General features: G+C 61.2%; 4 protein-coding genes across 4 annotated transcripts; all 4 read left to right on the forward strand.

Annotated features, from left to right (window-relative positions):
• Nucleotides 1-479: 479 nt before the first annotated feature.
• Nucleotides 480-2,117, forward strand: LDBPK_200620 (chaperone protein DNAJ-like protein; the record flags this gene model as incomplete). Its single annotated transcript, XM_003860354.1, has 1 exon — nt 480-2,117. One exon carries the CDS (start codon nt 480-482, stop codon nt 2,115-2,117), a length of 1,638 nt encoding a protein of 545 aa, XP_003860402.1.
• A 991-nt stretch (nt 2,118-3,108) lies between these two features.
• LDBPK_200630 (cytidine triphosphate synthase, putative) lies at nt 3,109-4,911 on the forward strand (the record flags this gene model as incomplete). Its single annotated transcript, XM_003860355.1, has 1 exon — nt 3,109-4,911. The coding sequence occupies one exon, from the start codon at nt 3,109-3,111 to the stop codon at nt 4,909-4,911; it is 1,803 nt and encodes a 600-aa protein (XP_003860403.1).
• Nucleotides 4,912-7,340: 2,429 nt separating this feature from the next.
• Nucleotides 7,341-9,902, forward strand: LDBPK_200640 (hypothetical protein, unknown function; the record flags this gene model as incomplete). The annotated part of the gene is made up of 1 exon (XM_003860356.1): nt 7,341-9,902. The coding sequence occupies one exon, from the start codon at nt 7,341-7,343 to the stop codon at nt 9,900-9,902; it is 2,562 nt and encodes an 853-aa protein (XP_003860404.1).
• A 1,677-nt stretch (nt 9,903-11,579) lies between these two features.
• LDBPK_200650 (hypothetical protein) lies at nt 11,580-12,875 on the forward strand (the record flags this gene model as incomplete). The annotated part of the gene is made up of 1 exon (XM_003860357.1): nt 11,580-12,875. The coding sequence occupies one exon, from the start codon at nt 11,580-11,582 to the stop codon at nt 12,873-12,875; it is 1,296 nt and encodes a 431-aa protein (XP_003860405.1).
• Nucleotides 12,876-13,779: the final 904 nt, after the last annotated feature.

Genomic DNA, 13,779 nt, shown 5'->3' on the forward strand with positions numbered 1-13,779 from the left:
ACGCCATGCACGCCTCCCGGAGGCGAGGAAAACACGCAAAACAGGAAGAAACCGATGTCGCTGCACCTTCCAGCGCCGCTGCCGTCTCTCTTCACCTCACGCTCTTCTTTCCATTTTTCTCGCTTCACATCTCCGTGCCTTCGCACATCCGACACGCGCTCTCATCTTTGCGGCTCACTTTGCGCGTTTGTGCTGGCAGCGAACCGGGGGGCTGACCCCGACGATTACACTGCTTGATTCCTGCCCCTCCCCACCCCCCACCCCTTCTCTCTAGGCAGCACGCGGCGTGACAGGAGGGGATATTACGAGCAACAGAGTCGTAGCTGTCACGGTGCCGTCGCGATTCATCGCACGCAACACCGCCCCTCACGCGCACCCAGACAGCAGAGCCCAACGTCAGCGGCACCTGCTCACGTCCCCGTTTCTCCTTTCTTCTCCTCGTTCTCTTCCTTTGGTATCTCTGACCATCTTCGCAAGCTATGCTCGCGCCAAGGAGCGTTCGGTGGTGCGGTGGCAACCGGCGCAGCAGCGGTAGCGCGAGTGTCGGCGTTGGCCCACATGTGCGCACGACGGGGCCCTGGATGCCTTGGCACACTCTACTCTATCAGCGTCGCTGCTTCCAAGTGATCCAACGCGGGCACGACCGGCCACAGGAGTCTCTCTATAACAAGCTGGGCTTCGCCAAAGACACGGAGGCACGCCTTGTGCGCCGCAGCACCACTGAACTGCGGCAGGCCCTGCTGCGACGCGTCGAAGAGCTAAAGGACCCCGCGAACGACCCAGCGGACAAGAAGCGACTGTCGGAGCTGAAGGATGCGTACACCCGCCTACAGGACGACTGCTTCCGCACGAACTACGCAAGTCATTACTACGCCTCCAACGACGCTCGACTACATGTTCTGTGCGACGGCGGTCAGGTGGCCGCCAACTTCAACCCGGAGCACCAGCAGTTCACCTACGTGGACCACGCCATTGACCGCGAGAGCACCGGCAGCGGTGTTGGTCGCTGCTTGCCCACGGGAAAGGCTGGCGGTTCAGCTTTGAGTTCGGGGCCCCCCGGTCGCAGCGAGGTGCCGACGGCGGAGGCACTTGGCGATGCCTTCCGAAACGCCACCGGCGTCGGCGAGAGCGCCAGTGGTGCCACCTCGTCAAACGCCACCGCCTACAAGGCAGCGGACGCAGCAGGGGCGCTGAACGGTACCGACATCACGCACCTGCTGCGCGTCACCCTCGAGCAGAGTCTAGCAGGCTGTGAAGTGGAGGTGGCGATACACAAAAATGTTCGCTGCGTCACGTGTCGCGGCTCGGGTCGGCAGCAGCTGCGGACACCGCGGAAGTGCCCGCAGTGCCTGGGCCGCGGCTCTGCGCACATGCCAAGTGCCACCTATCACATTGAACGCCGCTGCCTCTACTGCGGTGGCGAGGGGACCGTGCCGGCGCCGCCGTGCCGCGCGTGTGATGGCCGTGGCGTGCAGCTCCACCAGGCGGTGCAGGTGCCGGTCAGCGTGCCCGCAGGTACCCTGTCCAACTCCCTCTTCCGCCTTCGCCACCAGGGACATGACGGGGTGCGTGGTGGCCATGCTGGTGATCTACTCCTCACTGTGCTGGTGAGCGAGCACCGCTATTTCTACCGTAGTCCCGAGAGGAGCCACGAGCTGCATGCGATGCTGCCACTGCCGCTCTCAGTAGCATTACTCGGCGGTCGTGTCAACGTACCGACGCTGAATGGGTTCGGCACGGTGCACGTGCCGCCGTGTGTGCGAAGCGGTGAGGTTCTTCCGCTGGATGTGTATGGGGCACCCGATGCCACGAATCGCGCCTCTGCAGCGGCGGCAGCTCCGCACACAATCCTCTATCATGCCTTGGTGATGATTCCAAAGGGGGATGCACTGTCTGGACGGCAGAAGGCAGCACTGCAGCTGTACGAGGCGCACCACAGCTATCCGTCTGCCACAGCAGCAGAGGTGGAGGCCGTGGGCCGGTCACGCACCTTTGGTGCTGAAGCCTCGCAACAGCAGGCACCAGCATCATCGGCAGGCACGGTCTCCCGCGAGCAGCTGATGGCAAGTTGCGCCGCCCTCAAATCCTCGTACACGCACTGGTTTCATGCAGACTGATAGCACGCACGATCGTGCGCATTTTCGTGTTTCACGGATCGCCGTGGAGGGGTGCAGATGGCATGGATTTATGCGCTCATCTATGCCTGTGTGTCTGTGTGCGGGTAAGGTGCCAAGGTCGGAGGTGCCGCCGCGCAAAGCCCGGGGACCGCAGGAATGAGCACTGCGAGCATGCTGATGGGGCGCGTCGCTGATGAAAAAGACGGCGAAAGTGGGGCTGCTTGATTGGATGCTATTGTCAGGCGAGGGAGAGACACACACGCACACACACACAGACGAAAACAGATGCGGAAGGGCGCTGGACCCATGCGGAGGGATGGCTGCAGCCCTCCGCCCCCCACCCCACCATCCTCACCACCATCACCCGCGCCCCAGAGTTCCGCAGCACAGCGCGACGGAATCAAGCAAACCCGGAAAGCAGAGGTACGGGAGAAGAGATGCATACGCAGTGACCCTAAAACTGTGACGGAAGCGGAACGAAAAAAAAGTGAAGGCCGCTCCAAGACGTTCGTGGTGCGTATTGCACCGTAAAGTGCCGGGCACGCGCAGCATTACATACAGTCACGCCAAGAAGCGTCTTGTCCTCTGCGCTAGCGTTCTTGTGCCCCACCATTCTCGTGCTGTTTCTTCCGTGAGCTCGCGTTCGGTCCTGCTGAGACCGACGAGCAGCTCTGCCGCAGATCTCCGCCCCTTGCCCCCCTCCCCCAGCCTCTCCCTTCTGAACCCCCATCTGCTGCACCTCAGAGAGTCCTCTCTCACTCTTGCACTCTCACAGCCATCGCATAAAACGGAACCAGCTGAACAACCACAGAGGACACATAAGCAAGCCCATCGAGTGACGTGCTAGCGTATTGTCCTTACTCGTCCCTCGACGTTACGTTGTCGCCGTCGATTCTTTGCTTCTCGTCGTGTGTGCGTGTGCGCGCGTGCTCCTCGTGTTCCGCTGAGCTACAGAACTAGCAAGGGCGTCTTTGGCTTGTCATTGTTAATCATGGAGGAGCGCAAGACCGCGTCGGGGAGTGCGTACTACCTCCCTTCGCCGCTGCTGCTGTCGCAGAACCAGGGTGAGGAGCGGGTGAAGTTTGTTGTGGTGAGCGGTGGCGTGTGCAGCTCCCTCGGCAAGGGTGTCACGACCAGTGCCATCGGTGCCCTGCTGCACGCTTCCGGCTACCGTGTGTGCAGCATCAAGATCGACCCTTACATCAACATTGACGCAGGTCTCATGAGCCCGTATGAACATGGTGAAGTCTACGTGCTGGAGGACGGCGGTGAGGCGGACCTCGACCTCGGCAACTACGAGCGCTGGATGTCGGTGCACCTGACCCGCGACCACAACATCACAACTGGCAAGGTGTACCAGAAGCTGCTAACGAAGGAGCGCGCCGGAGGTTTTTTGGGCAAGACCGTGCAGCTTGTCCCGCACTTCACGAACGAGGTTGTGAACCACATCTTCAAGATCTGTCAGACACCCATGAGCGGCTCAAACAAGCGGCCGGAGATTTGCATGATTGAGCTGGGCGGCACGGTAGGCGACATGGAATCGCAGCCCTTTGTCGAGGCACTGCGCCGGCTGCGCTACTCTATTCTGCCAGAGGACTTCTGCCTCCTGCACACGACGTACCTTCCGGTGTTTGGAGGGACGCAGAAAACGAAGCCGACGCAGCACAGCTGCCGCGCGCTGCTCTCCCTGGGCCTGCAACCCGACTTTCTCGTGTGCCGCAGCGAGCAGCCTTTGGCTGCGGATGTGAAAGCGAAACTGTCGGACCAGTGCGGCGTTCAGAGCAAGGACATCATCGGCGCCCCCGACGTGAACTGCCTCTACCAGATTCCCGTCAAGTTTGTGGATCAGGGTTTGATCGATCGCCTCTTGCACAAGTTGCGCCTGCGGCCAAACATGCCGCCCACGGACGCGCCGACCTATCAAACCTTCAAAAAGTTCTCGGATATTCTGCAGAACCCGAACAACCAGAAGGTCCGCATCGCCTTTGTCGGCAAGTACGTGACAGGCGGGTCGGACGCGTACTTCTCTGTGCTTCAGTGCTTCGAGCACTGCCAGCTTGCCCTCGGCATCAACGTCGAGGTCTTCTACCTGGAGAGCGAGCAGCTGGAGGGCGAAAACGCCGAGGAGGCAAAGGCGGCGCTGCTCGAGTGCGACGGCATCTTCGTCCCTGGCGGCTTCGGTGTTCGCGGCATCGACGGTAAGGTGAACGCGGTGCGGCTGGCTCGCGAGCACAACATCCCGTATTTTGGCGTCTGCCTGGGCATGCAGGTCGCCCTCATCGAGTTTGCCCGCAGCCAACTCGGCTGGGAGGACGCGAACAGCGAGGAGTTCGACGCCTCCAGCACACGCCAAGTGGTGCGCATCATGGACGCCGACCGAGAGCGCATGGGTGCCAACATGCACCTTGGCGCTCGTGAAGTGCACATTGTGGAGCCGCACTCGCGCATGAGCACCATCTACTCCGGCGCCAAGGTTGTGCTAGAACGCCACCGCCACCGCTATGAGGTGCACGGCAAATACCTGAATGATCTACGCAAACAAGGCCTCGTCATCTCCGCCGTCTCAGACCCCGACGCCGGCGAGAACCTGCGTGTCGAGGCCATTGAAAATCCGTCGCTCAAGTTTTTCCTTGCCGTGCAGTTCCACCCCGAGTTCGTCTCCACCCCGCTCGACCCCTCGCCGCCGTATCTTGCCTTCTTCGCAGCGGCGGCTGGCAAGGAGGTGAATTGGCCCGCGGAGTGCACCGCGCGCCGCCTGCCCGCCTCGGCCCAATCGAGCCAAGCGTGCAGGTAGCGTCTCGATGGGGGCGCAGAGGGGCAGGGTGGGGCGGCGTTCCTGTTGAACGTGCTTTGGTGGTGGTGTTGGGGGAGTGGATGGCGGCCCCTGCTTTTGTGCGGCTGAAGAGCGGCGGCGTGGGGTAGGGAGCCAACAAAACCCCTGACGTCGACAGACAGCGAGACACGAAGAAGGACTTCGATGCGCGCTCCGTGAAGGGCCGTGCGTGTGCGTGTGTGTATCTGTGTGTGTGTGGCTCTCTCTCCCTCTTCGTGGGTACGCCTATCGGTGATCTGCGAACATGTGCGGGGCCATTGCACACGCCGATGTGCCTCCCTCCTCCTCGTCCTCCTCCTCCTCCCGGGGCAGCGCACGCCGCAAAGGCAACGGACGAAAGAGCAACAAACAAAACGAAAAGCGCGGTGTCTGAGAACGACGCACGTGCGGTCTGTCACGCGCCGCGGCACAGGCGGTTCCTCGCCCTCGGCTCACTGCCAGTGTGTCGCGATCGCTGCAGGCGCCCGTCTCTTTAGTGCTTTCTTCCCCTCACCCCACTCCAGCCCCACACACAAACACGTCGGGATGGCGTAGGCGCCGGCACACGAAAGAAGGTGGCGGGGATGCCCCAGGAAAGGGAGCTTGTGGTTTTGTGTCGCCAGACCTCTCTCTCCGTTTTCACCCCGAACACGCAAACGGATGCAGCGGGAGAGCGCACGGAGGCCATCCTGGGAGACGGAGTGTTGCCATCGCACCACTTTTTTCCTGCTTTCCTTCTGTCTTTCTCTGCTGTCCATTCACAGCGGATGTGTGTATCGCTGCCGCTCAACAGAGGCGAAACGGACGTAGTAGGAAGGGTGGAAGAGAGGGGGGTGATGACAGCGTGGGAAGGGGGGTGCGTCTCCTGTCAACCACACTAGAAAGAAGATACGGCCGACGCACATACATAGAGAACGGACGCAAAAAAAAAATTGCCTAAGTGAACATGACGCGCCGCAAGTGGCTGTGTCAGTAGCAGAAGAGGGGCTTGCGCTGTGAGTGACTCTGAGCACTCCCCACCCTCCGCAGCACCGCAAAGGAGTGAGCTGAGTCAGCAGCAGTGCAAACTGCGAAGCACGGCATAGGAAGCGAGGATGCGATCCGGGAGCCGGAGGAGGGGAGCTGTCTCGATGCCGCCGTTTTTTTTTTTTTCTTTTTTTCGCTGTGCTGAGCTGACATCCGTGCGCCTCTTGGTCGCCTCTCCACACTCACCAGCCCCCCCCCCCCTCACCCCTCCCTCTCCTCTCTTGCCTCCGTCTCGCTGACCGCGCTCTGGATGCGATGGGCTTTCGTTTTGCTCTCGCTCTCTCCTGCTGCGTTCACTGGTTCCCGCGGGCACCAAAGGACGACGCGATGGCAAAAACGACTGTTGCGAAAAGCTGAAAGGGGGACGCACAAAAGCCACTCGCCGAACGAGGGCTCTGCCCACCGCTGAGCGACTCCAGCAAGGCAACGGAAGGAAACCACGCTGGTGCTCCTCTGCGTGGCCATGTCCTGCATCTATGGGGGAGAAGGGAAGAAGAGGAGGAGGGAAGGTGAGCGGGCAGTGATGTTCGGGTACCGGTGCGTGATGGGTGACCTCCGCACTCGCTTTTTATTTTGGCGCTGTAAGCAAAGACGGAGGTCATCCGTTTCTTGTGTTGCAGCGAAGCTCTGACGTCTCCCACATCTGCGCGTGTAATATCTATAAAGACGGTGGTAACGGTTTCACTGGCACAAAGGCAAATACGAGCAACACGAACCACGTCAAAGGTGTTCGCTTCTGCGCGGCAGGCATGTGGCTGATGCAAGATGGCCCGCCGTCGACGACGGCCGGCGCATCTTCCACAACGCAGTATCTCGGCTCTCAAGCTTTTTCTCTGTGAGTTGGGGGTGGGATAAAAAGACGCATGCGCAGCTCGTGCCACGCTCAGATGGAGTCATGCCGTCTCCCTGCCCCTCCGACTCCCCCACCTGGACAAAAAGAAGACAAGGTAACCCAGCAACGCTGTCCTCGCACGCTCTCTTTCTTTGTGCTTCATCTATTCGCTTTCCGTCTTTCCGCTGCTTCCATTTTGAAATACAGCAGCCTTCGCAAGTTTCGCTGTCTTGTGTGTTTCGCTCTTCTCTAAACCCTCCCTCTCGCTTGTAGTGGCGGCGAAGATAAAAGGCGACAGCTTCAGTAGGCCATCAACAGAGACACATACGCCATCACCCCCCACCCCACCCTGTCCGTCTCTCACCAGCAGCCCAGGCTCACGTTTACTTTGGGGCGTGAAGCGCGCAGCTAGCACACGTGCGCGGACCACCTTGTATTCTCGCGCTGCTCCTCCTCCCCTCCCTTCAGGGTCTGTAACGCACTTCATTCGACGGACGCAGATCCGTCGTGGATCCGCGTCGGTGCACCTGTGCGTGCGCTCCGGACTCGTGCAATGGATGCCGCTGAGGGCGGCGGCACGCACGTCATTCAACTCGTGAGTGACGACTACTTCCCCTCTGAAATCGATGAGAGAGAGCCCCAGCAGCAGCTCAGCGGTAGTGGTTCTCGTGATGGCGGCGCATCGGCGCAACTGGGTATGACCGCGGCCAGCTGGCGGAAGCTCGAGGCGTACATCTACTCCGACGCCGCGGTATTGGATCTGCGGTCGAACGCGTGGATTTCCATTCCCAGCGCAGAAGCGCGGAGGCGCCGCTGGCGCCTCGTGAACTGCATGCACGAACAGAACCCACCCATCTCTATCACCATCACGGATCTTTCTTCGTCGGTGAAGCCGGGTAAAGCACCTTTCCCCGCGGCGTCTCAGGAGGCCACGGCCGACCACCAGACGGCAAAGGCGCCGCCACACGTCGCCGCGGCTCCGCCTCCTTCGGTTTCCTCCACCCCCTTGCCGTCTTCATCACCCACTGCCAGCACGAGCATACTCGCTACGAACGCCTCGCAACACGGCGCTGCTTCCCCGCACGTGGTACGCGAGAGCGAAAGCATCACGGAGGGCGGGATTTCGCGGGACGTGTGTATGCTTAGGGATGGAACAGTAAAGGCGAAAGATCGGCATCCGCCGATGATTGTGCCAGACTCAGCAGGCGCTCGAAACACAACGGAGTGGCGGCTGTCCGACGCGCCGTACTTAGCTCGTGGCTTCACAAGTGACGTGTTTCCGCTCGAGTGTCGCCAACTGCTCGAGGACTTTCCCATGGGTTCGCGGGCGGAGAACTGGAGCATGTTTGTTGTGGCGGCCACACTCAGTTTTTATCAACGGCAAGCGCACACGTGGGCGGCCTCGTGGTGGACGTGGAGTGCCGAGCTGGCTGGAAGCGGCGGCAGCTTGTCCAGTCGGTGGCTGGCTGCGCCAAGTACAGCTGCTCCCGCGAATGGGAGCGGTTTGGGCATGGCAGGGAGCGTCAGCAGCGCTGCTGTAGACAGTACCGCTGCCGACGCCGCTGCTTCAGCGGTGCTTGCACCACTAGTGGGCGTGGTGTATGCGGTGCGCATTCTGCTCCTCTGCGTACTGTACGCTCTACAGGGCTTGCTACGCGCTGGGCGCCTTGCGTGCGCCCGGCTTTTACGGTTAGAGGCGTCGTCCACTCTTCCAGCGAAGGACTCCATCATGTGGACCCTTGCCACGAACAAGCTGTGGCGACTGCAGGTGGAGTTGATGCTCGCCAGCACCGCCTTCATCCTGCTTGTTGTGTACGTGCTGGTGCTCATGCGCTACCGCAAGTACACGCAGACGTTGGAGTCGTGGGAGACTGCGATGGCGCGCCACACTGCGGGAGAGGCGGCGAAGTGGGCGGCGCAAATGAATGTCCGGCAGCGAGGAGTGCGCACCCCAACGCCCGCGGCCGTCTACGCAGGAGAGTCCCTCCACGACAGCGCGAGCAGCGGCAGCGGTGGCAGTACCTTCCAGGCTCCTATGAAGGCGTCCTCGACGCCTCTGAGTGGCCAAGGGAGCTTTCAAGAGGAATCGCTGGAGAAGACTCTGCGAGGGGCGTCGGACAGCGCCGCCGAACGCCAGGACCAGTCTTTTTGGTACGTTGACGTGAAGAGTGAGGCTACCGAGGCCGCCGCCTCCTCTGTCTCCTTCCCGCGCCGCCGGCCCGAAAGCAGCGATAGTGGCACAGACGACACCCTGATAACTCAATCGTCTGGCGAGATGCCTCAGGGCTCTTTCCGCGGTCGTGGCGCTGCTGCTGCCGGCGGCGTGGACGTAGCCGCGGGCAGCACCGCTATGCCGTCAAGCCTACCGGCTAGCGTTGCCTCGCTCACCGGGAGCCTTTCGTTGCCGCTGGTGATTAGCGAGCCGCTGCATGGGAGTGGTCGTGGGCTGTGCAGCAGCAACGGCAGCGGCGCCGTTCACGCCCAGCGGGCCAGGTCGCCGTGGCTGTCAGCAGTGTTGGAGTCTTCGAATGCGTCCGACGGACCGGGCGACCGAACGCTACCGTGGAGGCACGCCACGCCACTGCAAGCCTCTGAAGGCGCATCGAGCGGCTCCGCAACGCCGCGGAGAGTGGAAGCAGCGCCGCGAAACCGAAAGTTCAGTCGAACAGCAGCGCGGGCCCAGCCTGTGCCCTGTATCTACTCTGCCTCCACGTCTGTGGATCAGGGCGCAAGCGCGGATGACGGCCACGTCATCGTTACGAGGGCTTTGCCTGCATTTTTCATGGATACGTCACCGGCGTTTGTAGCTGCCGTCACAGGGGATGCTGTTTGTCTCGAGACCAGCGTAGAGCAAGGCGCCCGCGCGAGCGGTAATGCTGGTATGAATCAGGACAGGAAGGGGGAGGACGGCGTGGAGGCGAGGCGGCAATCGCCGCAGCCCGCGTGCACTCCCAATGGCAAGGCACTGCACTTGCTCCCGCCTCGCCCAACTGCCGCCCGTGAGGATGAGACAGGCAGCGCAACTCGAACCTTTCACGAAGGTGCTCTGGCGGCGTTGGCGTCGATAGAAACGATGATGAACTCGGAAGATAGTTATCTGCTCCTCTCACCTTAGGGGGGGGGGAAGGCATTGTGGTGCGCTGGCATGCGAATGCCCGCCGCCGTGGATGCGGCGCGCCGACCCCACGCGACGCCACTGAGCCGCGTGTTCATGTCTCTCCCCGCTCTGCGCGTAGCCGCACACCCCTTCCCCCGCCTGCCAGCCCGCCCCCCTTAGGCAAAAGCCCACACTTGAAACGTTCGCGTTTGGCTGCTGCACGCTTGGAAATATGTACATATATATATTTCAACATGTCTGCTCGCTGCCACGGAACGTTAGTCGAACTTCATTCTACCTCGGACGTGTCACAGGTGCCCCAACCGCGCGGTGCGAAGCATGTCGTAGGCACGCGCGTTACAGCAATGCGCCGGCTCAGTCATGCGAGAGGACGGCCCCTGACTCCAACTCGACTGGCCCACCTACCCCCTGCCTCGCAGGCCTTTCTGACGCGACGCCATCCTGCGATTCAACGCCGACATCATCAGCGATGCATCGCTCTCACCTTCCTTGCGTAGTGGGTGCTTGGCCCTGTCAGCACCAGAAGTGGTCTGGCATGTGGCAGAGGTGGGGGGCTGCTTGGCCTCCGCTCACATGCAGAGAGTGGGTGAGCCGGGCCGCGTGATTGGATGCACTGGGCGATGCCCTCGCGCCGTCATGACCACCTCGAAAACGTTTATGTGAGCACAATAACCTTTTTGTTGTTTGTGTGGTGAGATCGTGCGACCCTCTTGTCGTTTTCACCCGTTGTGCATGGGTGACCGACCTCTCTGCCTCTGTGTGCGTTAGGGACGTTGGGGAGTGTCAGGTCTATCGGTGCCAGCGTGCATCTCTGTCCGCCTGTGCGCCTTCAATTTCTTGGGCGTTTTTTTTTCGCTCACACACGCACAGTGCGATTTACGAGTACCTCTATGTGTATTCCTTTACCGACTCCCTCTCCATGCCCACGTCACACATGTGAGCGTCATCCCCCCCCCCTCCACCTGCACCCCCACCCTTACAGCCTACCAAGACCTCCCATGGCGGCCTTGCTTTCGCGGTCGCTCTCCCCACCGGGTGTGGGCAGGTGTGTTGTTTGTTCATCGCGTGTTCATCTTGTGTGCGTACGTGCCATCACCACCGCCTCTTCAGATCACAACCAAAAAAAAAAACAATGACAGAGGCGGCAGTGCCAAAGGGTTTGCCGATGCACCCGCGCGCAGCACCGGGTGCTGCAACAGCTAAGACGAAAAGGAGATAGGGATAGCTCTGCGCACGTGGCGCGTAGGGTGCGGGTGGAGTGTGCATCTCTCATCCCCTTGCCCCTCCCTCCCTTCTCCGCTGACGTGATCCCTCTTACCCCTGCGTTCTCCCGAGACGTCGGCTGTGCGGATATGAAGGGGCGAGGCAGAAAACAGAAAATGGGGGGAACCTCTGCCACCTTCTTCGCGCTCTTTGCTAATGCTCCTCCCTGCGCTTTCCACCACCACCACCCTCTCTCTCTCACGCCATCCTCTCTCTCTATATATATGCATGTATAGATCTGTATACACACACACGCACGCACGCACGCACGCATCCCATCGTTTCCGCTACGGAGTATCACCGCGCACTCACTCAACAGACCTTGCGTAGCAGCCTTCTCCCGGTTTCCCATCCCCTCCCCTCCTCGTCTCTCTTTGGCACCCGAACAGAGTGAACTACCAAGGTACAGCCATGAGTGAACCCCACGTCCCCACCGCTGCTGCGCAGCAGCCTTCTGCAGAAACAACCACTAACGCTTCCCTCGCAGCAGACGCGACTGCTCACACGAGCCCACAGGCACCGCCGCCCCCGACAGCTTCTGGTGCCTCCACCGTCTCCGTTAGTGTAGCCGAGGCGAAGTCGGTCGCCGCCACGCTGTCAGACGTAGCCGACTCAATGGAGCCGTTGCTCGTGGGCAAGGTTGTGTCCTCAGACATCGCCCAAGCGCGCTCGCAGCCCTGCACCTCTGGCCTCAACGCTGCTCAGAGCGGCGCAGGTGCACCAGTGGGTGCTAACGTTGGCAAGCAGGACAGGTGTTCTCCACCCGCGAAATCTACCTCGTCTTCCTCTTCTTCGCACAGTGGCGACGAGTCCAGCGATGAGGCTGCCGACTTCGAAACGAAAGAGCTCATGTTCGCCTTTGGACGCTACGTTGGCCAGGTGAATCCGCGGACGGGGCTCCGTCATGGCCACGGGTGCCAGCACTACAACAACGGCAACGTCTACACGGGCGAGTGGCGTGATGGCGCCCCCGACGGCTTTGGCGAGAAGCACTACAGGAACGGGGATGTGTACCGCGGCAACTGGCGCCAAGGGAAGCGCTCCGGCCGTGGTGTGTATCTCTTTGTACAGGGGGACATCTACGAAGGCATGTACGCGGACGACAAGCCGGAGGGCCAGGGCACCTACGCCACCCTGAGGGGCGATCGCTACTCGGGGCAGTGGAAAGCTGGGCAGAGGCACGGCAAAGGCCGCGAGACTCTCGCGAATGGGCAGGTGTTTGTCGGCAACTGGCGTTGCGGCAAGAAGCAGGGCCGTGGCAAGCTCTGCCTCCCCGGCTCTGAGAAGTGCATTTACGGAATTTGGAACAACGACAGGTTCTTCCGCGAGCTCACGCCCAACGAAATGGGCGCGGATGGCGCCGAAGACGTTGTGGACGCGTTCGGCGCCCAACGCCGCCCGTCCGCGCCGTCTTTGGCGCCGCCGCGGACGGAGGCCCCTCCATCCAGCGCGAGCATAACCGATCGCGTGCTCATGGGGGTGACGGCGCTGGAGAACCGTATGGAGTCGCTTGGGAGAGCACTGGAGAGGGTGATCACCGGCGGTGACGGGGACGAGAGCGTGCACGTGCCACGTGCCGCAGCCATTGGAGCCGCTAGTTCGACGGCAAGTGATGTAGCCGTCTCAGAGGAGTGTGCTGAGCCTCCGGCGCAAGACTTTGTCGTCAACAGCCACCAAGAGAATGATGAAGACGGCGAACAGGGCTAGGCGGTGGTGGTGACAGAGATGGAACCTCGCCGTTTCGGACCACCTCCTACCCTGCTGCTGCGACGCTCACGCCATCAGCAGTGGCGCTCTCAGCAGCACGCGGTGATCACCCAACGCGGAGCGAGAGGGAGGCGCAGCCGCCGAGGGAAGGATGAGGGCCAGGAAGCCGTGTCAGTGCCCCTTGCAAGGAGACATTGATGTGGGTGGTTGCGCTAAGGTGGCTGGCCGATACGAATGCCCCAATCCCTCTCTCGCTCGCTTTCCATTGACCTGCGTTTAGAAGGATCTATGCATGTGGCGGTTTACCTTCACGGCTTTGAAAGTCGCTGTCCTCGGGCAACACCTTCCACACGCACGCGGACGCGAAGACATATACGCCTCTCCCTTCTGTTCGATTTCTCTCATTCTCAGCCACCGGACGATGCTGCCATGCACGGATCACGTGCACATCTTCCACTAAAAGCACCGCCACCGTCTTACACGGCTCGCATAGTCGTAGTGTTCCCACTACACACGCACATACACGCCCCTCTCTTTTCCCTCCCTCCCTCCCCCTTCGTAGATTTAAGCGCACTCGCGAGCTTTCCTGTTTTTTCCCCGTTTTTTTTTTTGCTTCCTTACGCGCACTGCCGCTGCTGCTGTTTTTGGTCGCCTCTTTTCGGAGGATCTCACCCACTTTCGTGCTCGCGCTGGTGCTGGCGCTGGGGTGTGTCTCTCTCTTCCACTACTTTGCTCTTTCGGCAACGTGGACTGGACACCGGCACCGTGCCTTGATCGCCGAATTCATCCGCAAAGACCGCCATGCCCACCGAAGCGGCACAGAAGCGAGGACGCGTGGACCCCGGTCACCACCGCAACACGAAAGCGCCCCACAGCGGGAGGGCGAATCGCCCACACCGTCACA

The sequence above is a fragment of the Leishmania donovani genome, chromosome 20 (assembly GCF_000227135.1).
Source record: "Leishmania donovani BPK282A1 complete genome, chromosome 20".
In the NCBI taxonomy this organism is placed as follows: domain Eukaryota; phylum Euglenozoa; class Kinetoplastea; order Trypanosomatida; family Trypanosomatidae; genus Leishmania; species Leishmania donovani.